General features: G+C 44.4%; 2 protein-coding genes across 4 annotated transcripts in view; one reads left to right on the top strand and one right to left on the bottom strand.

Annotated features, from left to right (window-relative positions):
- Nucleotides 1-566: 566 nt before the first annotated feature.
- LOC120033749 (ELAV-like protein 1) lies at nucleotides 567-9,420 on the top strand. 3 transcript variants are annotated; one of them, XM_038980202.1, is made up of 7 exons: nucleotides 567-686; nucleotides 1,514-1,723; nucleotides 3,653-3,836; nucleotides 4,565-4,668; nucleotides 5,610-5,763; nucleotides 5,850-6,075; nucleotides 6,174-9,420. In XM_038980202.1, the coding sequence occupies exons 2-7, from the start codon at nucleotides 1,688-1,690 to the stop codon at nucleotides 6,496-6,498; spliced, it is 1,029 nt and encodes a 342-aa protein (XP_038836130.1). In that variant the 5' UTR covers nucleotides 567-686; nucleotides 1,514-1,687; the 3' UTR covers nucleotides 6,499-9,420. The 3 variants fall into 3 exon arrangements, with proteins under 3 accessions (XP_038836130.1, XP_038836129.1, XP_038836131.1); XM_038980201.1 differs by having other exon boundaries at nucleotides 3,653-3,869; XM_038980203.1 differs by lacking the exons at nucleotides 567-686; nucleotides 1,514-1,723; nucleotides 4,565-4,668 and having other exon boundaries at nucleotides 3,725-3,836.
- A 1,575-nt stretch (nucleotides 9,421-10,995) lies between these two features.
- The window catches only part of LOC120033247 (excitatory amino acid transporter 5-like), a 37,818-nt gene continuing 24,401 nt past the window's right edge, over nucleotides 10,996-24,412 (bottom strand). Inside the window, exon 9 of the mRNA XM_038979523.1 lies at nucleotides 10,996-11,157. Coding sequence (XP_038835451.1) covers nucleotides 10,996-11,157 — 162 coding nt within the window. The remainder of the gene's footprint in view (nucleotides 11,158-24,412) is intronic.

Raw genomic sequence — 24,412 nt, 5'->3', positions numbered from 1 at the left:
TATTTACATCACATCTGGAACAACTGTCTGCTGCAGCCATGTGTCACAGTAAGTTTCCATGGTAACTAAATTAACATTCTCTTGAAAAAACTTTATTGAGGAATTTGCCCTCAGTGGTGGAAATGACACCACTACCAAAGGACAGTTATATTTTGTATAAAAAAAACAATATAAATGGCATACTCACAATAAATATTGATATGTTTTATTTAATTGACACTTTCTCTAGTAGATAACATGATATAATGTGTAATTATTAATGCTTTCTCATAGAAAAACATAGTAGAAGCTCAAAAGTCTGGGTCAGGGACAAGGACATAACAGTGAAATTGAGGTATAAAATGCATCTGAAAAGTAGCTAAAATACTTGATAGAGAGGTGTTCAAAATATCCGGGGTGATTGTACTGTGAACTTAACATATAAAGAATAAAAACATATATGTTTAAATAAAATCCCCAAAATTGCCTCCGAGGACATAGAAGTGCCCGTAGTTGCAGAATCACCCTGGTATGTAGCCACATCTGTAATTGGCAAGGGCAGTAACAAATCATTTGCAGAGGTGGGCGTGGAACTGCCTTCGTCACCGGTCCTCCCTTGATTTTGGTGCCTTCGAGAAGGAGCTGTCAGCTAACGTTAGCTAGCTAAAACAACGGAACGAAAGAACAGCACCAAGGACAAAAAGCTGGTAAGTTAGCTATATGGTTGTCGAACTAGCTATATTATAGTAATCCAGTTGTTGATTTACAATTTCGCTCTGCTATAACAAAGCCGAATGCCAGCCATGCAGGTTTGGAGGCCCCACCAGTGCCAGCTAGCTAACCACAGATAGAATGATATTTGAGCAATTTTTTTCCCCCAGTTTGGCTAATCTAGCTAGGTGGCTAACTAGCTAACAAGGCCCTGAGCAGGGTGTCGGGGTTTTAGGTGCGAGAGAGGGACCGCTTTCAACATAAGCTCGCGAAAATAAGGGAACGGTGGCCATATGGCCTAGTTAGCTAACGATTTCCTGTAACAATGTGTTCTCTAATTAGCTGGGCAATGTCCATTAGCTTTGCGTTAGCAAATGTTATTTTCTTCCTTTTGCAGTTAGGAAAGTAGTAGTAGCTGGTGCTAACTAGTTATTAACTAGGCAGCTAGTAAGCAACCAACGTGTTCACGCCCCCTTGCGTAAATAGTTGTTAGTACCTAGCGAGCTATATACATATCTACTAACGTTAGCTAGCTCACACAAACTAGTAACTAACGTTACGGTTTTGAATGTTTTGCTCTTATTTGTCTACAGTAGTGCGCGATGTGGTAACTTTAGCCACAAACAGGCCAAATCTAGCTACAGTAGTTAGCTAATACGTTAGTTCGCCAACTTGCTAGCTAGCTACCGTCTGTGTACAGTCTAGTTGCTAACTAAACATGCCACATCATAAGTAATCAAGATAATAGTCGTAATAACTCAGTGGTCGTAGGTTAGTTAGCCACTCAGGGACTAACAAAAGAATGCTCTGCTCTTCTTCACAGGTGCGTCAGAAGGGGGAGACCCAATTTACCGTTTCGTTTTTGTTTAGCTCATTATTCATTTTGTTTGAAAACAAACCCTACCTCCTCTTCACCCCTATTATTTTTTTGTTTGTCCCATATACATTATTTTGTTTGTGATACCTCCTCCAGCGTTGGGAGCAGTGAGGGGTCTTCATGGCTGTTCGAAGAGGCCACATCAGGTACCTAAAAGTGAGTATGACTTTTCCCATTGGGGGAGGATCTAGATCAGTCCTAAAGTAATTATATTGTAACAACTGTAATCTAGCTAGCTATTTAATCAGATTGTATTAATATGTTATGCTTTGGCCCATGGTTTTCAAATGCATTGTTAATAAAAAAATTTGATTTTACTAGTCACTTTAAACAATGCCACTTTATATAATGTTTACATACCCTACATTACTCATCTCATATGTATATACTGTACTCTATACCATCTACTGCATCTTGCCTATGCCGTTCGGCCATCGCTCATCCATATTTATATGTACATATTCTTATTCTTTCCTTTACACTTGTGTGTATAAGGTAGTTGTTGTGAAATTGTTAAATTACTTGTTAGATATTATTGCACGGTCGGAACTAGAAGCACAAGCATTTCACTACACTCGAATGAACATCTGCTAACGATGTGTATGTGACCAATAAGATTTTATTTGATTTAAACACTGGGGTTTCAATATCACTCTATACACAAGCATCATAAGAGGAAGTGTTTGAGTATCTACACTTATAATACATATTTATACCAATATGTTAATATCTCGTAAGTAGAGAAAAAGGCATAGAAATGATCCTTGTAGTCAGACCCATCAGTATTGGTCATCATGTTTACTAGTGAAATACAGGAGTTTCATTCATCCAAGGGCCTGCTGGATGGCTAACTGTCTTACCCCACAGAATACACAATCAGATAGAGCTCCATTCAGAGGGGCTGTCAGAACACAGCACTGAGGCCTGGTCAAGGGGATGCAATGTTCAGATCGGTGGTAGCAGCTAGCTAACCCTCTTCCCACTGGGCAGGGGTCGCGTTGGAGTTCAGAAATCTGCATTTTCAAAACGCAGACCAGAAAAAATGTATTTTAAACTATTTCACCTGAGTTTTATATTGAAAGTTGTTTTTTGTTGTTGCTTCACTAGAGTGATCGGGGGGAAAGAATGTAGCCAGGTACATTTCCTAATGTTTTGCTTCAATTTAATTGAGCATTTTACCATAAAACCGTTGCGTTTTACCGGAGAAAATGAGCCTACACCTAGAAAAGTAACGGAGAGAAGTAGCTACACATCAGTCAGTGCTGTCTGCTCAAATAAAGCCCGTTCGCGAAATCTCATCTGAGTGGAGAAGTGCAACGGAAGCATTTGTCTGATACCGAGCAGGAATTACAATAAGCTTTTTACATTTGCTTTTACAAAACGCAGCAAGATACACATTTTTTTATTTTCTGCGTGAAAAATGCAGAATTCTGCGTTAACGTGACCCCTGCTGGGTAAGCAGGCGTTTGCTCACAAGGCCTGTTCTAACATCCATGATGGCTGATTCTACTAATCAACGCCTCAAATCTTCTCCGGAAGCAATGGTTGGTTACCCCTGGTTTAGAACTCTTGTCAGTGGGATGAAGTGATTTAGAATGCTGCAGAAATAAATGAAATGTGTTGGGGCTGACGGGGAGTTTCTCCATTCTACACAACAGAATCATCTCAATGTTCTGTGACGTTTGTGGTCTCTGGATCTCAACCTCTTGTCCCAGAGCAGTGTCGGGGTTGGCTGGGTATAGGTGTGTTTAAAAAAATGACGTGTGGTCCATGATTATGTAGCTGAGAGTTGAGTCTGGCTGTAAAAGTACTGCAGATGATTGATTAACTTGTGGGTTAGAGGAGCTACAGTCACTGCTACCAGCCACGATGGTGCTCCTAAATCTGAGGCGTAATTAGGCTCTGTAGATTAGGATGCTATGTTTACAATGTTGCATGTAGAATTGTACGAAAATTATATATTGTTTTCCTTTAATGATTTAAAGTCTGCATCCCGTTGACGTTTCAGCCATGCTGGTTTACTTCCGAATGCCTGTTTTTCTCTTCCTAAACTGTGCCCCCTCTCTCCCCTCCCTCCCTCCCCAGGAGGTGTATGACATGTCCAACGGCTACGAGGATCACATGGGAGGAGGAGATGAGGTGACGGATGCCAAGACCAACCTGATAGTCAACTACCTTCCCCAGAGCATGAGCCAGGACGAGCTACGCAGCCTCTTCAGCAGCATTGGCGAGGTGGAGTCCGCCAAGCTCATACGGGACAAAGTGGCAGGTACAGAACACCTTGTCCCACAATGCACTACAGGTGTGTGACCTCTGACCTTGGAGTAGAATGGATGGAGGAGTTGGTCTGTGTGTAGGGCTCACATTTTACAGGGGCGTGTTTGGTGAACATTTTTGCTGTGTTGCGTCTTACTGAACACGACTCGGGTACCTTTTAACACACCGTGGTGACCCCCATAATTGTTGAAATTTTACGAAGCGCACCTCCATAACATGTTTGTTCAAGCCAACCAGTCAGTGTGTAGAGTAACTGGTGTACTGCCCTGTCTGCCTCTTGTAGGTGTATGAGAACTGCTGATGAGACAGACATCTTTGACATGCTCACTAGTAACTTTGTGGTGAGATGTTTGTAGTATCTATGCAAACAGCTTCATGTCATATGTTCTGTTTAGGCCTAGGACTATGTCTCGCTGCAATTTGAACATTTGTCCTCCTAAACTTGATAATCGAGGTATTCCAAATAGTTGTGTTTTTTTGTATAAGGCTGTTGGTGTAGATATTTACCCATGCTCTCGATCTGTCCGTGAGGGGCTCGGCTTTCCTTATTCCAGGAAAACAGTCCAGTTTGGTTGAAGCCTATTTCTTTGTTACTTGTTTTACGACCAGCATGCATTGTGTAGATTTGTTTTGTTGAATCATTTATTTGACCAGTGTGCCGATTTATTTGAAACTATACAACGTTTTTTTTATTTTATTGTTTTCCTTTTTTTTCTCTAGGCCACAGTTTAGGGTACGGATTTGTTAACTATCTTACCCCTAGCGATGCAGAAAGAGCTATCAATACTCTGAATGGACTAAGGCTACAGTCTAAAACTATCAAGGTAACGTGCAATAAGGTGTTCCTACAGTACTGTGTCAACCCAACCATGTCATGTCATTTAAACTAGCCCTTCTCTACTGAGGCTGACCGGCAAATCCACCCCTAGACGCTTCCTCCTAGGCCCTCCTATGGATCTGAAAGGATTGTGTGGGTATTAGCAATATGGTGTTATGTTAGCCGTTCTTTTCCCTTTGCTAATACCAACCCATTCGTTTCAGACGGGCATGTGGTGCCAGTGGTTCAGGGTTGGATTTGGGAATCGGCGTTAGTATGGGTCTATATTAGACAGGACAAGACAACGTCTGATAGATCACTGGCCCCACTTCTGACGGATGGAGTAGAGAAGTGCAACCGTGTTTTCAGCCTTATTGAGGACTAAACTTTATTTACATTTCTTTATTCAGCACCACTACTTCAGGTTGATATTTTTACACGTTCATTTATGATTTTAAGTTTGGAACTTTTTATTTGGTTTGGTACGAGAGAGAAAAAACACACTCCTTAATGTTTTTCCCTATGTTGATTTTGGTACTATAATAGTAGTTTACGTCATTTTGAAACTTGGAAACTCCTACTTCGATATTGCCCACCACGGTTTACTAAGGGAATAGTTTTTCTACGTAAAAGCCACAATGGTCAGTCAAGGCACCTTTTTTCACTTTTTAATTTTCTAGTTTTGGAGACATTACTCATGAAGGCTTTATAAAAGTAAACTCATGTTTTTGTAAATTCAAAACATAAGGCAATTACAAAACATTAATTTGCCAAGATTGCATAAAAATATACAAACATAATAAAAACAACCTTCCAACATCCACTTTTATTTCAAAGTAATTTCTCATTTCTGGCTAGATATAATTCAGTGTTGTGTGTAATCAGTGTGTAGTACTGAGGATATTGTCAGTGGTGTTTAATGTGCTCTGTGCTGCCCTCTGGTGTTAGGTTTCATATGCGCGGCCGAGCTCTGACACCATTAAAGACGCCAACCTGTACATCAGTGGCCTGCCCAAGACCATGTCCCAGAAAGACGTGGAGGACATGTTCGCTCGCTACGGACGCATCATCAACTCCCGTGTGCTGGTCGACCAGGCCTCGGGTAGGACCACACAGACACACACTCTAGAACCAGGTCTCGCTGTGTTCGTCTGTCTCTCAGCTGAACCTGTTAATTTCTTTTCCCAGGCCTGTCTCGGGGGGTGGCGTTCATCCGGTTTGACAAGCGAGCGGAGGCCGAGGACGCCATCAAAGACCTGAACGGACAGAAACCCCCCGGATCCGCTGAGCCAATCACAGTGAAGTTTGCTGCCAGCCCCAACCAGGCCAAGAACACTCAGCTCATATCTCAGCTCTACCACAACCAGGGACGACGCTTTGGAGGGCCAGTTCACCACCAGGCTCAGAGATTCAGGTAACACACACACACTGAAACGTTGTCCCCTCTCAGGTTCTCTAAAATGAGTGTGAAGAGAGACAGTGGTAACCCTATCCCCCTCTGTCCTCCCCCAGGTTTTCGCCGATGTCTGTGGACCATATGAGCGGTATGTCTGGGGTGAGTGTGTCGGGGAACGCCACCTCTGGCTGGTGCATCTTCATCTACAACCTGGGCCAGGACGCTGACGAGGGCATCCTGTGGCAGATGTTCGGGCCCTTCGGCGCCGTCACCAACGTCAAGGTCATCCGCGACTTCAATACCAACAAGTGCAAAGGCTTCGGCTTTGTTACCATGACGAACTACGAGGAGGCCGCCATGGCGATCGGCAGCCTCAACGGTTACCGCCTCGGGGACAAGATCCTACAGGTGTCGTTCAAGACCAGCAAAGGCCACAAGTAGAGAGAGAAGAGGGAGGGGAGGTGATAGAGGGAGGAGAGAAACCTCACACTAGGCTTCTAATATGGAGGGTAAATTGCCTCAGTTTGACAAAACAAACTTGTTTTTAGCGTTCTCACTAAGCCCATTCTCACTCTGCATCTTTGTACTAGTCTAACAGAGAGTCTAGGCTGAGTTTGATATTTCTCTTGTTTTTTTTACTCATGCTTTGGGATGTTCCAAACGCAGTTCTCAATGTTTATCCTGATATGGTGACCAATTTCACAATTCAAGACTAGATTGTTTTTCCTCTGAGACTAAACTAGTGTCACTATGTGCCATATGAATAGTAGAACCACGGTAGGGACTTGGAGAAGGATGCACCACATTCATACGTCTAGTCCCCCACTGTAGGAGGAAGCATGCTGTCTTAGACGCTGGTTCCAGTGTAGACATAGATGCCTTAAGTTAACCATCCTGTCAAGCCATCCACTGTCTCCAGCCATTTTAAAAGGAAAGCACTTTTTAAATCCTTATTATATAATGTCAGAGCGATAGTCAGCTGTTTTGACGTAAACCATACATTGGTCTTCTCTCACCTTGCGGATTCAGTTTTATACACCGCACGTTAGGTACTGGATGGTACCATTACATAGCAGCGTGTGTGTCCCGTTTTGGGGGTCTTTTAAAAGTTGACTCTCTGAGGGGCCATGTAAAAAAAGGTCTGGAGATTTTAAAGTAGGAACATGTTTAAGAAGGACCAAAGAAATGGAAGGATATGATCCCAGGGCCTGTATTCACATGCTGATCTAGGATCAGTTTGGCCTTCTAGATCATTAATAAGTAAGATTTATATGGACAGAGGAGCTGATCCTAGATCAGCATTCAGTCCTCTGAGAAGCTTTTGTGAATAGGGAAGATGCTTACCGTTATGACTAATTTCCCCTCACCAGTAGTAGTTGGGACATCTGAACAACCGGTACAAAGGCTGAATCTAACAGAGTGGGGCAACACAGCTCGCTCTCATCCAGTTTGCTGTTTTTGTAAAAAAAAAAAAAAAAGTTTTCTCTATCTTTTTCTTGAATTTTCTTTCTGAGAGACTAACTTTTCTTTTTTTCGTCGAAGCGTAGACTACTGATCGGAGAGTTAAAGAGTTGTTTTTTGTTTTTTACTGCTCATCTCGAGCTAAAGAAGAATTTACGGCCTTTGTGATTTATTTTTGTTGGTATAGATTTTTGTTTTGTTTTTGGTCCTTTTTGTTTTGATTGTTTTACTTTGAACATGCAATCATTAAATTTTATTTAGATTTGACTCAACGTTTTGGTTTTGTTTCTTTTATTCAGGTTTTGGTTTGTGGATTTTCTTTGTGGTTTTCTGTTTTGATTGTAGGAGCTGAGGGAAGCTACAGACACCAGACTGCTGTTATGATGACACTACTCACCCCACTCCCATTGGGGTATTACAGGATGTTTGAATGGTCAACATCATAAGGTTTAGCTAGACTCTAAGATGGTCTGAAGGGCAGGAGGATGCCATCTCCAGCGTAAAACACCTCAGACGTTGGCCTTATTTTCATTCCAACTTGTGTGTGAAACATGAGGCGGAGGCCTTTCAGTGTTTCAAAGATGGGAGTCCTCCAGTTGAGGTACAAAGTCTTGTTTCGTGTTAATAGGATCTAGGAGTTACTGATGAACCCATAAGGAATAGTCTGTTCTAATACAGGTACTGCAGGAGGCAGTTTGTCACTGATGGACCTTTGATCTGCCTTGCAGCCAACAAACAGTCATCCTGAGAAACTGTCTGCCATTTTAGAAATGTGCAATAACTGAAAAACTTGGGTTAAAGAAAAGCTAAACCCAGGCATATTCAAGTGATGTTTCAGGAAGAAGACTGGCGGTTGGTTTTACATCAAGCGTATATTCCTACATTTGTTTTTAACAACTTGTTTGTGCACTTTTCATCACTAAGGCATTTTCTATGTAGGTTTGAGGGTGTAGTACTGTAGTCTGTTGGAGAGTAAATAACTTGACTACAGCAGCACCACAACACAGGATCAGAGAACTGGCTTTAGTTAGAAGTTTCCTGCTGCAGCAGATCTAGGATCAGTTTACCCTTACACAGTCCTAACCTTCACCATAATGGGTGACACTTGTTTTAGAAAATTAGGGGCTTGTCTCCTGGACTTTCAATAGAGATTCTCCATTGAGGATGATTTTATTTCCAGGAGTAGTCTTAATCTGGGTTCTGGGAACAGCCTAGAAACCAAACTTGATAATTCTCTCTTCTAAATGTGTTGTGATCTCTGTCTTCTATCTTCAGATCTGTAAAGCCTTACTAGCTTCCACACGTGGACAAAAAATACCGCTCCTGTCACAGGAATATCCTCTCTGTAGGCCTCAAGTTAGTCACTATTCTTTTTTTTAAGGAGAAGAAGATTGAAGTTTCTCATGGAACAGTACTGAACAGACTGCATGCAATACGTGGTGGGTCTTTTAAAAGAAACGCTACTACTGGTTATTCTGAACCAGAAATGGCACTAGAGGGGGAGTGTTCCACTTGCTTGACTCTTTGTTCTCATCCTTTTGATATATTTCTATTGAGTTCTACTAATCAGCTCTTGCTTTGCTAGCTTCTCAGAGTGCTACTATGTTGAAATGCTAGTGGGTTTACTGGAGTAAATAGATTATGGTTAACTGTTTTTAGCCTTAATGTATGTGGGAGAGATGGAAGAACGTGACAACAGCAGTGGAGGCACAAAGATGTCATTTATTTGACTTGTATGTAGTTTTACATGTTTGTACATTTTTTGTGTTTGAGTGTGTTCCTTTTGACTTTTTTAGTGGATTCATTTTGATTTCCTGTTTGGTTTTGAATGAAGGCCTGTTCAGAACCAGTCTAACACACAATTACTTTGAATAAAATATCTGTAAGCTTTATAAAGCTCAGCAGGATCGTCCTTTTGGCTTATTGTGTGTACTGTGAGGTGGGGGAAAAGTTATGCTCAAATCATTACATTTCAAATTTGATTAGAAAATAACAATGTACAAGACAAGTATCTTGCATGTACACCAAAGTAATTTTCATGTGTATATAAAAACATTTTGAGAAGTTTCTTCCAGATCCTAGGTGGTCAAAGATGTACATTACAGTGAAATCTACTGTAAATCTACCAATAAGACATTGAAATATCAGTTAACCATTCTGTGTTTGTTATAATTAGGTTGACAGAGGTAACGATGAGAGGTTTTACCCCTAGTCACTGACTATATTTAAACACATTTTCAGTATAAAGTTCTGTCAATTTCAGCACTTTCATGGTTGCAACATTCTCAGCAACGGTGACTGGTTATTGAGAACATTTTAAGGCAACTCCAAAACCTGACTGCAAAAGAAAAATGTGCAAATGCAACATTTTAAGTTTAAACCATATTTTTTTTTAAATTAAATAAACTATGACTAAATCAATAGTCACTCACATTTGTGTTAAACTACTGTTATATCTCTAGAACCCTCAAACTCAACTCTGGACCTTGAAGTCGGTTCCACTGCATGTTTTCATTGTTCCCCTCTAATCAGGGCCTGATTTAGACCTGGCACACCAGATGGGTGTAATTAATGATCAGGTAGAACAGAAAACCAGCTGTCTCCAGACCTCACAGGGTAAGAGTTGAATACTCCTGCCCTAAATATCGTATCTTCATACAAGTATCCATAACCATTCTGATACCAAACAAGGTTTCAAAAAACTCTGTGAAAGTGCTTGTCATCTGTCTTTACAGTCACCAGTACATTGAACCAAAATGGTGTCCATAATGCCACCTGGTTGCCTAAAGTGCGCTGTGCTGCAGTACATTGTGGCACCAAAATGGTGTCCTGAGTGGAATCTGCATTGAGCTAAAGAAGGAAAACTGACTCGGACATAACATGCACCCTAGTGGACCTACTGTATAAGTCCCTGTCACTGGTAGGTTACAGTAGCCTAGATAGCCAGTCACAAAACAATGAGGAAAACCTGCTTCCTCATCATGGCACAGGTGTGATCATCAGACAGCAAAAAGTTGAACATTTACCAGACACTAACCAAAGCGACTTACTGCATGTGCGGGAATCAACCACACAACAATTAGTGGTGTGAGCACATCATCAACCAACTGATCCATCAGAGAGAATTATGAAGACATCACAGTCAACTCCTGATAAATGCACATCAGAAAAGTGCAAACTCTGTTTCAGTGCAGGGTTGTTTCCCAGTCCCATTGTAATTCCCCAGTCCAAAGCCATTGATATCAGGACAACTCTATGTATATTCATGTAAATAGAAAGTTCTCTGTGTTGAAGGCGGGCAGTGCCCCCTGCTGTCTGTCCAGTGAAAGTGTCTCAGACCAAACAGTTTGTAGCAGGTGACGGGTTTGTTTGTGACAGCATGTAGAAGGGGACTGGTTTCTCTGTGATACGGGTTGCAGCCGGGGACCGGTTTCTTTGTAACACAGGTCACAGGTTGTAACAGGGAACAGGTTTCTCCTAAACCTGACACAGGTTGTAAGTGGGGCCAGATCTCTCTGTGACACAGTCACCTTCCACCTCGTAGACATAGTCACAGCGATGGGCATAGTCCATGAGAGGAGCATCGGACAGGGCACAACTCTGGACACTCTGGCCACCGAAGGAGATCACTGTGTCCCTCTGCACAAAACACACACACAGAACACACATACAGAGAGAGAGAGAGAGAACACAGTTAGTCAAAGAGCAGATTCAAACACACTAAAACCTAGTATTATAGAGTTGTATTGTAGAGGGGTTAGGGCTGGGGTCAGTGTAAAGGTAGTATATAGTTGTATTGTAGAGGGGTTAGTGCTGCGGTCAGTGTAAAGGTGGTATGTAGTTGTATTGTAGAGGGGTTAGGGCTGGGGTCAGTGTAAAGGTGGTATAGAGTTGTATTGTAGAGGGGTTAGGGCTGGGGTCAGTGTAAACGTGGTATGTAGTTGTATTGTAGAGGGGTTAGGGCTGGGGTCAGTGTAAAGGTGGTATATAGTTGTATTGTAGAGGGGTTAGGGCTGGGGTCAGTGTAAAGGTAGTATAGAGTTGTATTGTAGAGGGGTTAGGGCTGGGGTCAGTGTAAAGGTGGTATATAGTTGTATTGTAGAGGGGTTAGGGCTGGGGTCAGTGTAAAGGTAGTATAGAGTTGTATTGTAGAGGGGTTAGGGCTGGGGTCAGTGTAAAGGTGGTATATAGTTGTATTGTAGAGGGGTTAGGGCTGGGGTCAGTGTAAAGGTGGTATATAGTTGTATTGTAGAGGGGTTAGGGCTGGGGTCAGTGTAAAGGTGGTATATAGTTGTATTGTAGAGGGGTTAGGGCTGGGGTCAGTGTAAAGGTGGTATATAGTTGTATTGTAGAGGGGTTAGGGCTGGGGTCAGTGTAAAGGTGGTATATAGTTGTATTGTAGAGGGGTTAGGGCTGGGGTCAGTGTAAAGGTGGTATATAGTTGTATTGTAGAGGGGTTAGGGCTGGGGTCAGTGTAAAGGTGGTATATAGTTGTATTGTAGAGGGGTTAGGGCTGGGGTCAGTGTAAAGGTGGTATATAGTTGTATTGTAGAGGGTTTAGGGCTGGGGTCAGTGTAAAGGTGGTATATAGTTGTATTGTAGAGGGGTTAGGGCTGGGGTCAGTGTAAAGGTGGTATGTAGTTGTATTGTAGAGGGGTTAGGGCTGGGGTCAGTGTAAAGGTGGTATATAGTTGTATTGTAGAGGGGTTAGTGCTGGGGTCAGTGTAAAGGTGGTATGTAGTTGTATTGTAGAGGGGTTAGGGCTGGGGTCAGTGTAAAGGTGGTATATAGTTGTATTGTAGAGGGGTTAGGGCTGGGGTCAGTGTAAAGGTGGTATATAGTTGTATTGTAGAGGGGTTAGGGCTGGGGTCAGTGTAAAGGTGGTATGTAGTTGTATTGTAGAGTGGTTAGGGCTGGGGTCAGTGTAAAGGTGGTATATAGTTGTATTGTAGAGTGGTTAGGGCTGGGGTCAGTGTAAAGGTGGTATGTAGTTGTATTGTAGAGGGGTTAGGGCTGGGGTCAGTGTAAAGGTGGTATGTAGTTGTATTGTAGAGGGGTTAGGGCTGGGGTCAGTGTTAAGGTGGTATGTAGTTGTATTGTAGAGGGGTTAGGGCTGGGGTCAGTGTAAAGGTGGTATATAGTTGTATTGTAGAGGGGTTAGGGCTGGGGTCAGTGTAAAGGTGGTATGTAGTTGTATTGTAGAGGGGTTAGGGCTGGGGTCAGTGTAAAGGTGGTATATAGTTGTATTGTAGAGGGGTTAGTGCTGGGGTCAGTGTAAAGGTGGTATGTAGTTGTATTGTAGAGGGGTTAGGGCTGGGGTCAGTGTTAAGGTGGTATGTAGTTGTATTGTAGAGGGGTTAGGGCTGGGGTCAGTGTTAAGGTGGTATGTAGTTGTATTGTAGAGGGGTTAGGGCTGGGGTCAGTGTAAAGGTGGTATATAGTTGTATTGTAGAGGGGTTAGGGCTGGGGTCAGTGTAAAGGTGGTATGTAGTTGTATTGTAGAGGGGTTAGGGCTGGGGTCAGTGTAAAGGTGGTATATAGTTGTATTGTAGAGGGGTTAGTGCTGGGGTCAGTGTAAAGGTGGTATGTAGTTGTATTGTAGAGGGGTTAGGGCTGGGGTCAGTGTAAAGGTGGTATATAGTTGTATTGTAGAGGGGTTAGGGCTGGGGTCAGTGTAAAGGTGGTATATAGTTGTATTGTAGAGGGGTTAGGGCTGGGGTCAGTGTAAAGGTGGTATGTAGTTGTATTGTAGAGTGGTTAGGGCTGGGGTCAGTGTAAAGGTGGTATGTAGTTGTATTGTAGAGGGGTTAGGGCTGGGGTCAGTGTAAAGGTGGTATATAGTTGTATTGTAGAGGGGTTAGGGCTGGGGTCAGTGTTAAGGTGGTATATAGTTGTATTGTAGAGGGGTTAGGGCTGGGGTCAGTGTAAAGGTGGTATATAGTTGTATTGTAGATGGGTTAGGGCTGGGGTCAGTGTAAAGGTAGTATAGAGTTGTATTGTAGAGGGGTTAGGGCTGGGGTCAGTGTAAAGGTAGTATATAGTTGTATTGTAGAGGGGTTAGGGCTGGGGACAGTGTAAAGGTGGTATATAGTTGTATTGTAGAGGGGTTAGGGCTGGGGTCAGTGTTAAGGTGGTATGTAGTTGTATTGTAGAGGGGTTAGGGCTGGGGTCAGTGTAAAGGTGGTATATAGTTGTATTGTAGATGGGTTAGGGCTGGGGTCAGTGTAAAGGTAGTATAGAGTTGTATTGTAGAGGGGTTAGGGCTGGGGTCAGTGTAAAGGTGGTATATAGTTGTATTGTAGAGGGGTTAGGGCTGGGTTCAGTGTAAAGGTGGTATGTAGTTGTATTGTAGAGGGTTTAGGGCTGGGGTCAGTGTAAAGGTGGTATATAGTTGTATTGTAGAGGGGTTAGGGCTGGGGTCAGTGTAAAGGTGGTATGTAGTTGTATTGCAGAGGGGTTAGGGCTGGGGTCAGTGTAAAGGTGGTATATAGTTGTATTGTAGAGGGGTTAGGGCTGGGGTCAGTGTAAAGGTGGTATGTAGTTGTATTGTAGAGGGGTTAGGGCTGGGGTCAGTGTAAAGGTGGTATATAGTTGTATTGTAGAGGGGTTAGGGCTGGGGTCAGTGTAAAGGTAGTATAGAGTTGTATTGTAGAGGGGTTAGGGCTGGGGTCAGTGTAAAGGTGGTATATAGTTGTATTGTAGAGGGGTTAGGGCTGGGGTCAGTGTAAAGGTGGTATATAGTTGTATTGTAGAGGGGTTAGGGCTGGGGTCAGTGTAAAGGTGGTATATAGTTGTATTGTAGAGGGGTTAGGGCTGGGGTCAGTGTAAAGGTGGTATGTAGTTGTATTGTAGAGGGGTTAGGGCTGGGGTCAGTGTAAAGGTGGTATATAGTTGTATTGTAGAGGGGTTAGGGCTGGGGTCAGTGTAAAGGTGGTATGTAGTTGTATTGTAGAGGGGTTAGGGCTGGGGTCAGTGTAAACGTGGTATGTAGTTGTATTGTAGAGGGGTTAGGGCTGGGGTCAGTGTAAAGGTGGTATATAGTTGTATTGTAGAGGGGTTAGGGCTGGGGTCAGTGTAAAGGTGGTATGTAGTTGTATTGTAGAGGGGTTAGGGCTGGGGTCAGTGTAAAGGTGGTATATAGTTGTATTGTAGAGGGGTTAGTGCTGGGGTCAGTGTAAAGGTGGTATGTAGTTGTATTGTAGAGGGGTTAGGGCTGGGGTCAGTGTAAAGGTGGTATATAGTTGTATTGTAGAGGGGTTAGGGCTGGGGTCAGTGTAAAGGTAGTATAGAGTTGTATTGTAGAGGGGTTAGGGCTGGGGTCAGTGTAAAGGTGGTATATAGTTGTATTGTAGATGGGTTAGGGCTGGGGTCAGTGTAAAGGTAGTATAGAGTTGTATTGTAGAGGGGTTAGGGCTGGGGTCAGTGTAAAGGTGGTATATAGTTGTATTGTAGAGGGGTTAGGGCTGGGGTCAGTGTAAAGGTGGTATATAGTTGTATTGTAGAGGGGTTAGGGCTGGGGTCAGTGTAAAGGTGGTATGTAGTTGTATTGTAGAGGGGTTAGGGCTGGGGTCAGTGTAAAGGTGGTATATAGTTGTATTGTAGAGGGGTTAGGGCTGGGGTCAGTGTAAAGGTGGTATGTAGTTGTATTGTAGAGGGGTTAGGGCTGGGGTCAGTGTAAACGTGGTATGTAGTTGTATTGTAGAGGGGTTAGGGCTGGGGTCAGTGTAAAGGTGGTATATAGTTGTATTGTAGAGGGGTTAGGGCTGGGGTCAGTGTAAAGGTGGTATGTAGTTGTATTGTAGAGGGGTTAGGGCTGGGGTCAGTGTAAAGGTGGTATATAGTTGTATTGTAGAGGGGTTAGTGCTGGGGTCAGTGTAAAGGTGGTATGTAGTTGTATTGTAGAGGGGTTAGGGCTGGGGTCAGTGTAAAGGTGGTATATAGTTGTATTGTAGAGGGGTTAGGGCTGGGGTCAGTGTAAAGGTAGTATAGAGTTGTATTGTAGAGGGGTTAGGGCTGGGGTCAGTGTAAAGGTGGTATATAGTTGTATTGTAGATGGGTTAGGGCTGGGGTCAGTGTAAAGGTAGTATAGAGTTGTATTGTAGAGGGGTTAGGGCTGGGGTCAGTGTAAAGGTAGTATATAGTTGTATTGTAGAGGGGTTAGGGCTGGGGTCAGTGTAAAGGTGGTATGTAGTTGTATTGTAGAGGGGTTAGGGCTGGGGTCAGTGTAAAGGTGGTATATAGTTGTATTGTAGAGGGGTTAGGGCTGGGGTCAGTGTAAAGGTGGTATATAGTTGTATTGTAGAGGGGTTAGGGCTGGGGTCAGTGTAAAGGTGGTATGTAGTTGTATTGTAGAGGGGTTAGGGCTGGGGTCAGTGTAAACGTGGTATGTAGTTGTATTGTAGAGGGGTTAGGGCTGGGGTCAGTGTAAAGGTGGTATATAGTTGTATTGTAGAGGGGTTAGGGCTGGGGTCAGTGTAAAGGTGGTATGTAGTTGTATTGTAGAGGGGTTAGGGCTGGGGTCAGTGTAAAGGTGGTATGTAGTTGTATTGTAGAGGGGTTAGGGCTGGGGTCAGTGTAAAGGTGGTATATAGTTGTATTGTAGAGGGGTTAGGGCTGGGGTCAGTGTAAAGGTGGTATATAGTTGTATTGTAGAGGGTTAGGGCTGGGGTCAGTGTAAAGGTGGTATATAGTTGTATTGTAGAGGGGTTAGGGCTGGGGTCAGTGTAAAGGTGGTATGTAGTTGTATTGTAGAGGGGTTAGGGCTGGGGTCAGTGTAAACGTGGTATGTAGTTGTATTGTAGAGGGGTTAGGGCTGGGGTCAGTGTAAAGGTGGTATATAGTTGTATTGTAGAGGGGTTAGGGCTGGGGTCAGTGTAAAGGTGGTATGTAGTTGTATTGTAGAGGGGTTAGGGCTGGGGTCAGTGTAAAGGTGGTATGTAGTTGTATTGTAGAGGGGTTAGGGCTGGGGTCAGTGTAAAGGTGGTATATAGTTGTATTGTAGAGGGGTTAGGGCTGGGGTCAGTGTAAAGGTGGTATGTAGTTGTATTGTAGAGGGGTTAGGGCTGGGGTCAGTGTAAACGTGGTATGTAGTTGTATTGTAGAGGGGTTAGGGCTGGGGTCAGTGTAAAGGTGGTATATAGTTGTATTGTAGAGGGGTTAGGGCTGGGGTCAGTGTAAAGGTGGTATGTAGTTGTATTGTAGAGGGGTTAGGGCTGGGGTCAGTGTAAAGGTGGTATATAGTTGTATTGTAGAGGGGTTAGTGCTGGGGTCAGTGTAAAGGTGGTATGTAGTTGTATTGTAGAGGGGTTAGGGCTGGGGTCAGTGTAAAGGTGGTATATAGTTGTATTGTAGAGGGGTTAGGGCTGGGGTCAGTGTAAAGGTAGTATAGAGTTGTATTGTAGAGGGGTTAGGGCTGGGGTCAGTGTAAAGGTGGTATATAGTTGTATTGTAGATGGGTTAGGGCTGGGGTCAGTGTAAAGGTAGTATAGAGTTGTATTGTAGAGGGGTTAGGGCTGGGGTCAGTGTAAAGGTAGTATATAGTTGTATTGTAGAGGGGTTAGGGCTGGGGTCAGTGTAAAGGTGGTATGTAGTTGTATTGTAGAGGGGTTAGGGCTGGGGTCAGTGTAAAGGTGGTATATAGTTGTATTGTAGAGGGGTTAGGGCTGGGGTCAGTGTAAAGGTGGTATGTAGTTGTATTGTAGAGGGGTTAGGGCTGGGGTCAGTGTAAACGTGGTATGTAGTTGTATTGTAGAGGGGTTAGGGCTGGGGTCAGTGTAAAGGTGGTATATAGTTGTATTGTAGAGGGGTTAGGGCTGGGGTCAGTGTAAAGGTGGTATGTAGTTGTATTGTAGAGGGGTTAGGGCTGGGGTCAGTGTAAAGGTGGTATATAGTTGTATTGTAGAGGGGTTAGTGCTGGGGTCAGTGTAAAGGTGGTATATAGTTGTATTGTAGAGGGGTTAGGGCTGGGGTCAGTGTAAAGGTGGTATGTAGTTGTATTGCAGAGGGGTTAGGGCTGGGGTCAGTGTAAAGGTGGTATATAGTTGTATTGTAGAGGGGTTAGGGCTGGGGTCAGTGTAAAGGTGGTATGTAGTTGTATTGTAGAGGGGTTAGGGCTGGGGTCAGTGTAAAGGTGGTATATAGTTGTATTGTAGAGGGGTTAGGGCTGGGGTCAGTGTAAAGGTAGTATAGAGTTGTATTGTAGAGGGGTTAGGGCTGGGGTCAGTGTAAAGGTGGTATATAGTTGTATTGTAGAGGGGTTAGGGCTGGGGTCAGTGTAAAGGTGGTATATAGTTGTATTGTAGAGGGGTTAGGGCTGGGGTCAGTGTAAAGGTGGTATATAGTTGTATTGTAGAGGGGTTAGGGCTGGGGTCAGTGTAAAGGTGGTATGTAGTTGTATTGTAGAGGGGTTAGGGCTGGGGTCAGTGTAAAGGTGGTATATAGTTGTATTGTAGAGGGGTTAGGGCTGGGGTCAGTGTAAAGGTGGTATGTAGTTGTATTGTAGAGGGGTTAGGGCTGGGGTCAGTGTAAACGTGGTATGTAGTTGTATTGTAGAGGGGTTAGGGCTGGGGTCAGTGTAAAGGTGGTATATAGTTGTATTGTAGAGGGGTTAGGGCTGGGGTCAGTGTAAAGGTGGTATGTAGTTGTATTGTAGAGGGGTTAGGGCTGGGGTCAGTGTAAAGGTGGTATATAGTTGTATTGTAGAGGGGTTAGTGCTGGGGTCAGTGTAAAGGTGGTATGTAGTTGTATTGTAGAGGGGTTAGGGCTGGGGTCAGTGTAAAGGTGGTATATAGTTGTATTGTAGAGGGGTTAGGGCTGGGGTCAGTGTAAAGGTAGTATAGAGTTGTATTGTAGAGGGGTTAGGGCTGGGGTCAGTGTAAAGGTGGTATATAGTTGTATTGTAGATGGGTTAGGGCTGGGGTCAGTGTAAAGGTAGTATAGAGTTGTATTGTAGAGGGGTTAGGGCTGGGGTCAGTGTAAAGGTAGTATATAGTTGTATTGTAGAGGGGTTAGGGCTGGGGTCAGTGTAAAGGTGGTATATAGTTGTATTGTAGAGGGGTTAGGGCTGGGGTCAGTGTAAAGGTGGTATGTAGTTGTATTGTAGAGGGGTTAGGGCTGGGGTCAGTGTAAAGGTGGTATATAGTTGTATTGTAGAGGGGTTAGGGCTGGGGTCAGTGTAAAGGTGGTATGTAGTTGTATTGTAGAGGGGTTAGGGCTGGGGTCAGTGTAAACGTGGTATGTAGTTGTATTGTAGAGGGGTTAGGGCTGGGGTCAGTGTAAAGGTGGTATATAGTTGTATTGTAGAGGGGTTAGGGCTGGGGTCAGTGTAAAGGTGGTATGTAGTTGTATTGTAGAGGGGTTAGGGCTGGGGTCAGTGTAAAGGTGGTATATAGTTGTATTGTAGAGGGGTTAGTGCTGGGGTCAGTGTAAAGGTGGTATGTAGTTGTATTGTAGAGGGGTTAGGGCTGGGGTCAGTGTAAAGGTGGTATATAGTTGTATTGTAGAGGGGTTAGGGCTGGGGTCAGTGTAAAGGTAGTATAGAGTTGTATTGTAGAGGGGTTAGGGCTGGGGTCAGTGTAAAGGTGGTATATAGTTGTATTGTAGATGGGTTAGGGCTGGGGTCAGTGTAAAGGTAGTATAGAGTTGTATTGTAGAGGGGTTAGGGCTGGGGTCAGTGTAAAGGTAGTATATAGTTGTATTGTAGAGGGGTTAGGGCTGGGGTCAGTGTAAAGGTGGTATGTAGTTGTATTGTAGAGGGGTTAGGGCTGGGGTCAGTGTAAAGGTGGTATATAGTTGTATTGTAGAGGGGTTAGGGCTGGGGTCAGTGTAAAGGTGGTATATAGTTGTATTGTAGAGGGGTTAGGGCTGGGGTCAGTGTAAAGGTGGTATGTAGTTGTATTGTAGAGGGGTTAGGGCTGGGGTCAGTGTAAACGTGGTATGTAGTTGTATTGTAGAGGGGTTAGGGCTGGGGTCAGTGTAAAGGTGGTATATAGTTGTATTGTAGAGGGGTTAGGGCTGGGGTCAGTGTAAAGGTGGTATGTAGTTGTATTGTAGAGGGGTTAGGGCTGGGGTCAGTGTAAAGGTGGTATGTAGTTGTATTGTAGAGGGGTTAGGGCTGGGGTCAGTGTAAAGGTGGTATATAGTTGTATTGTAGAGGGGTTAGGGCTGGGGTCAGTGTAAAGGTGGTATATAGTTGTATTGTAGAGGGGTTAGGGCTGGGGTCAGTGTAAAGGTGGTATATAGTTGTATTGTAGAGGGGTTAGGGCTGGGGTCAGTGTAAAGGTGGTATGTAGTTGTATTGTAGAGGGGTTAGGGCTGGGGTCAGTGTAAACGTGGTATGTAGTTGTATTGTAGAGGGGTTAGGGCTGGGGTCAGTGTAAAGGTGGTATATAGTTGTATTGTAGAGGGGTTAGGGCTGGGGTCAGTGTAAAGGTGGTATGTAGTTGTATTGTAGAGGGGTTAGGGCTGGGGTCAGTGTAAAGGTGGTATGTAGTTGTATTGTAGAGGGGTTAGGGCTGGGGTCAGTGTAAAGGTGGTATATAGTTGTATTGTAGAGGGGTTAGGGCTGGGGTCAGTGTAAAGGTGGTATGTAGTTGTATTGTAGAGGGGTTAGGGCTGGGGTCAGTGTAAACGTGGTATGTAGTTGTATTGTAGAGGGGTTAGGGCTGGGGTCAGTGTAAAGGTGTATATAGTTGTATTGTAGAGGGGTTAGGGCTGGGGTCAGTGTAAAGGTGGTATGTAGTTGTATTGTAGAGGGGTTAGGGCTGGGGTCAGTGTAAAGGTGGTATATAGTTGTATTGTAGAGGGGTTAGTGCTGGGTCAGTGTAAAGGTGGTATGTAGTTGTATTGTAGAGGGGTTAGGGCTGGGGTCAGTGTAAAGGTGGTATATAGTTGTATTGTAGAGGGGTTAGGGCTGGGGTCAGTGTAAAGGTAGTATAGAGTTTGTATTGTAGAGGGGTTAGGGCTGGGGTCAGTGTAAAGGTGGTATATAGTTGTATTGTAGATGGGTTAGGGCTGGGGTCAGTGTAAAGGTAGTATAGAGTTGTATTGTAGAGGGGTTAGGGCTGAGGTCAGTGTAAAGGTAGTATATAGTTGTATTGTAGAGGGGTTAGGGCTGGGGTCAGTGTAAAGGTGGTATGTAGTTGTATTGTAGAGGGGTTAGGGCTGGGGTCAGTGTAAAGGTGGTATATAGTTGTATTGTAGAGGGTTAGGGCTGGGGTCAGTGTAAAGGTGGTATGTAGTTGTATTGTAGAGGGGTTAGGGCTGGGGTCAGTGTAAACGTGGTATGTAGTTGTATTGTAGAGGGGTTAGGGCTGGGGTCAGTGTAAAGGTGGTATATAGTTGTATTGTAGAGGGGTTAGGGCTGGGGTCAGTGTAAAGGTGGTATGTAGTTGTATTGTAGAGGGGTTAGGGCTGGGGTCAGTGTAAAGGTGGTATATAGTTGTATTGTAGAGGGGTTAGTGCTGGGGTCAGTGTAAAGGTGTATGTAGTTGTATTGTAGAGGGGTTAGGGCTGGGGTCAGTGTAAGGTGGTATATAGTTGTATTGTAGAGGGGTTAGGGCTGGGGTCAGTGTAAAGGTAGTATAGAGTTGTATTGTAGAGGGGTTAGTGCTGGGGTCAGTGTAAAGGTGGTATATAGTTGTATTGTAGAGGGGTTAGTGCTGGGGTCAGTGTAAAGGTGGTATGTAGTTGTATTGTAGAGGGGTTAGGGCTGGGGTCAGTGTAAAGGTGGTATATAGTTGTATTGTAGAGGGGTTAGTGCTGGGGTCAGTGTAAAGGTGGTATATAGTTGTATTGTAGAGGGGTTAGTGCTGGGGTCAGTGTAAAGGTGGTATGTAGTTGTATTGTAGAGGGGTTAGGGCTGGGGTCAGTGTAAACGTGGTATGTAGTTGTATTGTAGAGGGGTTAGGGCTGGGGTCAGTGTAAAGGTGGTATATAGTTGTATTGTAGAGGGGTTAGGGCTGGGGTCAGTGTAAAGGTGGTATGTAGTTGTATTGTAGAGGGGTTAGTGCTGGGGTCAGTGTAAAGGTGGTATATAGTTGTATTGTAGAGGGGTTAGTGCTGGGGTCAGTGTAAAGGTGGTATGTAGTTGTATTGTAGAGGGGTTAGGGCTGGGGTCAGTGTAAAGGTGGTATATAGTTGTATTGTAGAGGGGTTAGGGCTGGGGTCAGTGTAAAGGTAGTATAGAGTTGTATTGTAGAGGGGGTTAGGGCTGGGGTCAGTGTAAAGGTGGTATATAGTTGTATTGTAGAGGGGTTAGGGCTGGGGTCAGTGTAAAGGTGGTATATAGTTGTATTGTAGAGGGGTTAGGGCTGGGGTCAGTGTTAAGGGTGGTATGTAGTTGTATTGTAGAGGGGTTAGGGCTGGGGTCAGTGTTAAGGTGGTATGTAGTTGTATTGTAGGGGGGTTAGGGCTGGGGTCAGTGTAAAGGTGGTATATAGTTGTATTGTAGAGGGGTTAGGGCTGGGGTCAGTGTAAAGGTGGTATGTAGTTGTATTGTAGAGGGGGTTAGGGCTGGGGTCAGTGTAAAGGTGGTATGTAGTTGTATTGTAGAGGGGTTAGGGCTGGGGTCAGTGTAAAGGTGGTATATAGTTGTATTGTAGAGGGGTTAGTGCTGGGGTCAGTGTAAAGGTGGTATGTAGTTGTATTGTAGAGGGTTAGGGCTGGGGTCAGTGTAAAGTGGTATATAGTTGTATTGTAGAGGGGTTAGGGCTGGGGTCAGTGTAAAGGTGGTATATAGTTGTATTGTAGAGGGGTTAGGGCTGGGGTCAGTGTAAAGGTAGTATATAGTTGTATTGTAGAGGGGTTAGGGACTGGGGACAGTGTAAAGGTGTATATAGTTGTATTGTAGAGGGGTTAGGGCTGGGGTCAGTGTTTAAGGTGTATGTAGTTGTATTGTAGAGGGGTTAGGGCTGGGGTCAGTGTAAAGGTGGTATATAGTTGTATTGTAGAGGGTTAGGGCTGGGGTCAGTGTTAAGGTGGTATGTAGGTTGTATTGTAGAGGGGTTAGGGCTGGGGTCAGTGTAAAAGGTGGTATATAGTTGTATTGTAGAGGGGTTAGGGCTGGGGTCAGTGTAAAGGTGGTATATAGTTGTATTGTAGAGGGGTTATGGCTGGGTCAGTGTAAAGGTGGTATATAGTTGTATTGTAGAGGGGTTAGGGCTGGGTTCAGTGTAAAGGTGGTATGTAGTTGTATTGTAGAGGGTTTAGGGCTGGGTCAGTGTAAAGGTGGTATATAGTTGTATTGTAGAGGGGTTAGGGCTGGGTCAGTGTAAAGGTGGTATGTAGTTGTATTGCAGAGGGGTTAGGGCTGGGGTCAGTGTAAAGGTGGTATATAGTTGTATTGTAGAGGGTTAGGGCTGGGGTCAGTGTAAAGGTGGTATGTAGTTGTATTGTAGAGGGTTAGGGCTGGGGTCAGTGTAAAGGTGGTATATAGTTGTATTGTAGAGGGGTTAGGGCTGGGGTCAGTGTAAAGGTGGTATGTAGTTTGTATTGTAGAGGGGTTAGGGCTGGGGTCAGTGTAAACGTGGTATGTAGTTGTATTGTAGAGGGGTTAGGGCTGGGGTCAGTGTAAAGGTGGTATATATTGTATTGTAGAGGGTTAGGGCTGGGGTCAGTGTAAAGGTGGTATGTAGTTTATTGTAGAGGGGTTAGGGCTGGGGTCAGTGGTAAAGGTGGTATATAGTTGTATGTAGAGGGGTTAGTGCTGGGGTCAGTGTAAAGGTGGTATGTAGTTGTATTGTAGAGGGGTTAGGGCTGGGGTCAGTGTAAAGGTGGTATATAGTTGTCTTGTTAGAGGGGTTAGGGCTGGGGTCAGTGTAAAGGTAGTATAGAGTTGTACGAATACCTGATGTATACCAGGCTTTACACTAGACCCAGCTCCTAAGCCTCCTGTACTACTATACAATACTATGATAGGATCTTAGGCGGACTGCGGCTGGGGTCAGTGTACCTTTACAGCGGACCTGGCCTATAGCCCTACGCCCTCTATCAATAGTCACTTGACATAGTACCAGAGCCACCGGGTTTAGCGAGCTGACCCCTAGCCGGCGGCTCAACGCTGTAAACCTGCTGTAGGTTTAGTTGTATTTGTAAGGCGAAGTGTACAAGCTTATATAACGCGGACCTTTGACACTGACCCCGGTAGCCGTCTAGTATACGCGTCCAATACTGACAAGTACACGACTGATATACCTATATTAGGCCTTAGTATTTGTAAGAGGGGCTTTAGAGCCTTATAGTCTAGCTGACGCCGGTCAGTAGTACAACCTAAGCTCCCCGTATCTACAATGAACACTGCATATAGTACTAATCGTATGTGCGACGTAGCCCTTTGGGGTCGCCTCTACCGCGGTAGCCCTCTACAATACGAACTGCTGGGATCATAGCGCACTCTTTAGCTAACATGGGTGACACCTCCAGCTACTAGCTATGTACTTGCTCACTGCTAAGCAATAAAGCGTATATTACTGGGACCTTTACACTGACCGGGGCCAGGGGCTCGCTAAACCCGCTCTACAAGCACATACAACTCTTCTATAAAGAAACAACGCTAATAACCGGCGTACCTTTATACAGGGGGGACTGACCCAGGGCCTAGAACCACCTCTACATACAACTACATGACGAGTCTAATAACCACTTTATGAGTGATATTATAAATAAAATTATGGATCAGTGACCCCGAGGCCTACGGGGGGCCCCTCGTAGCAATAACAACTAACACAAGGCTATATAACAGCGAACTTGTTACGAACTGACCTGGGGCAAGCCCAGGGGAGCCGCCTACCCTAACCCGCCAACCCCGGGAACTGGCCTTTCTACAGAAAGAAGGGCCGCTTTGGCCTCCTGGGGGGGTGGGGGTACAACAAAGGGGTGTCGTGTCTGTTGTTGTCTA

This window comes from Salvelinus namaycush, chromosome 40, assembly GCF_016432855.1.
Source record: "Salvelinus namaycush isolate Seneca chromosome 40, SaNama_1.0, whole genome shotgun sequence".
In the NCBI taxonomy this organism is placed as follows: Eukaryota; Metazoa; Chordata; class Actinopteri; order Salmoniformes; family Salmonidae; genus Salvelinus; species Salvelinus namaycush.
This window is presented reverse-complemented; position numbering and strand designations above follow the sequence as displayed.

Excerpts from the sequence above, each read along its gene's own strand:
- LOC120033749 (XM_038980201.1), top strand. The coding sequence starts at position 1,688 with ATGGCTGTTCGAAGAGGCCACATCAGGTACCTAAAA. Across the intron at positions 1,724-3,652 it reads GCCACATCAGGTACCTAAAA|GAGGTGTATGACATGTCCAA; the intron begins GTGAGTATGACT and ends CTCCCTCCCCAG. Across the intron at positions 4,669-5,609 it reads TACAGTCTAAAACTATCAAG|GTTTCATATGCGCGGCCGAG; the intron begins GTAACGTGCAAT and ends CTCTGGTGTTAG.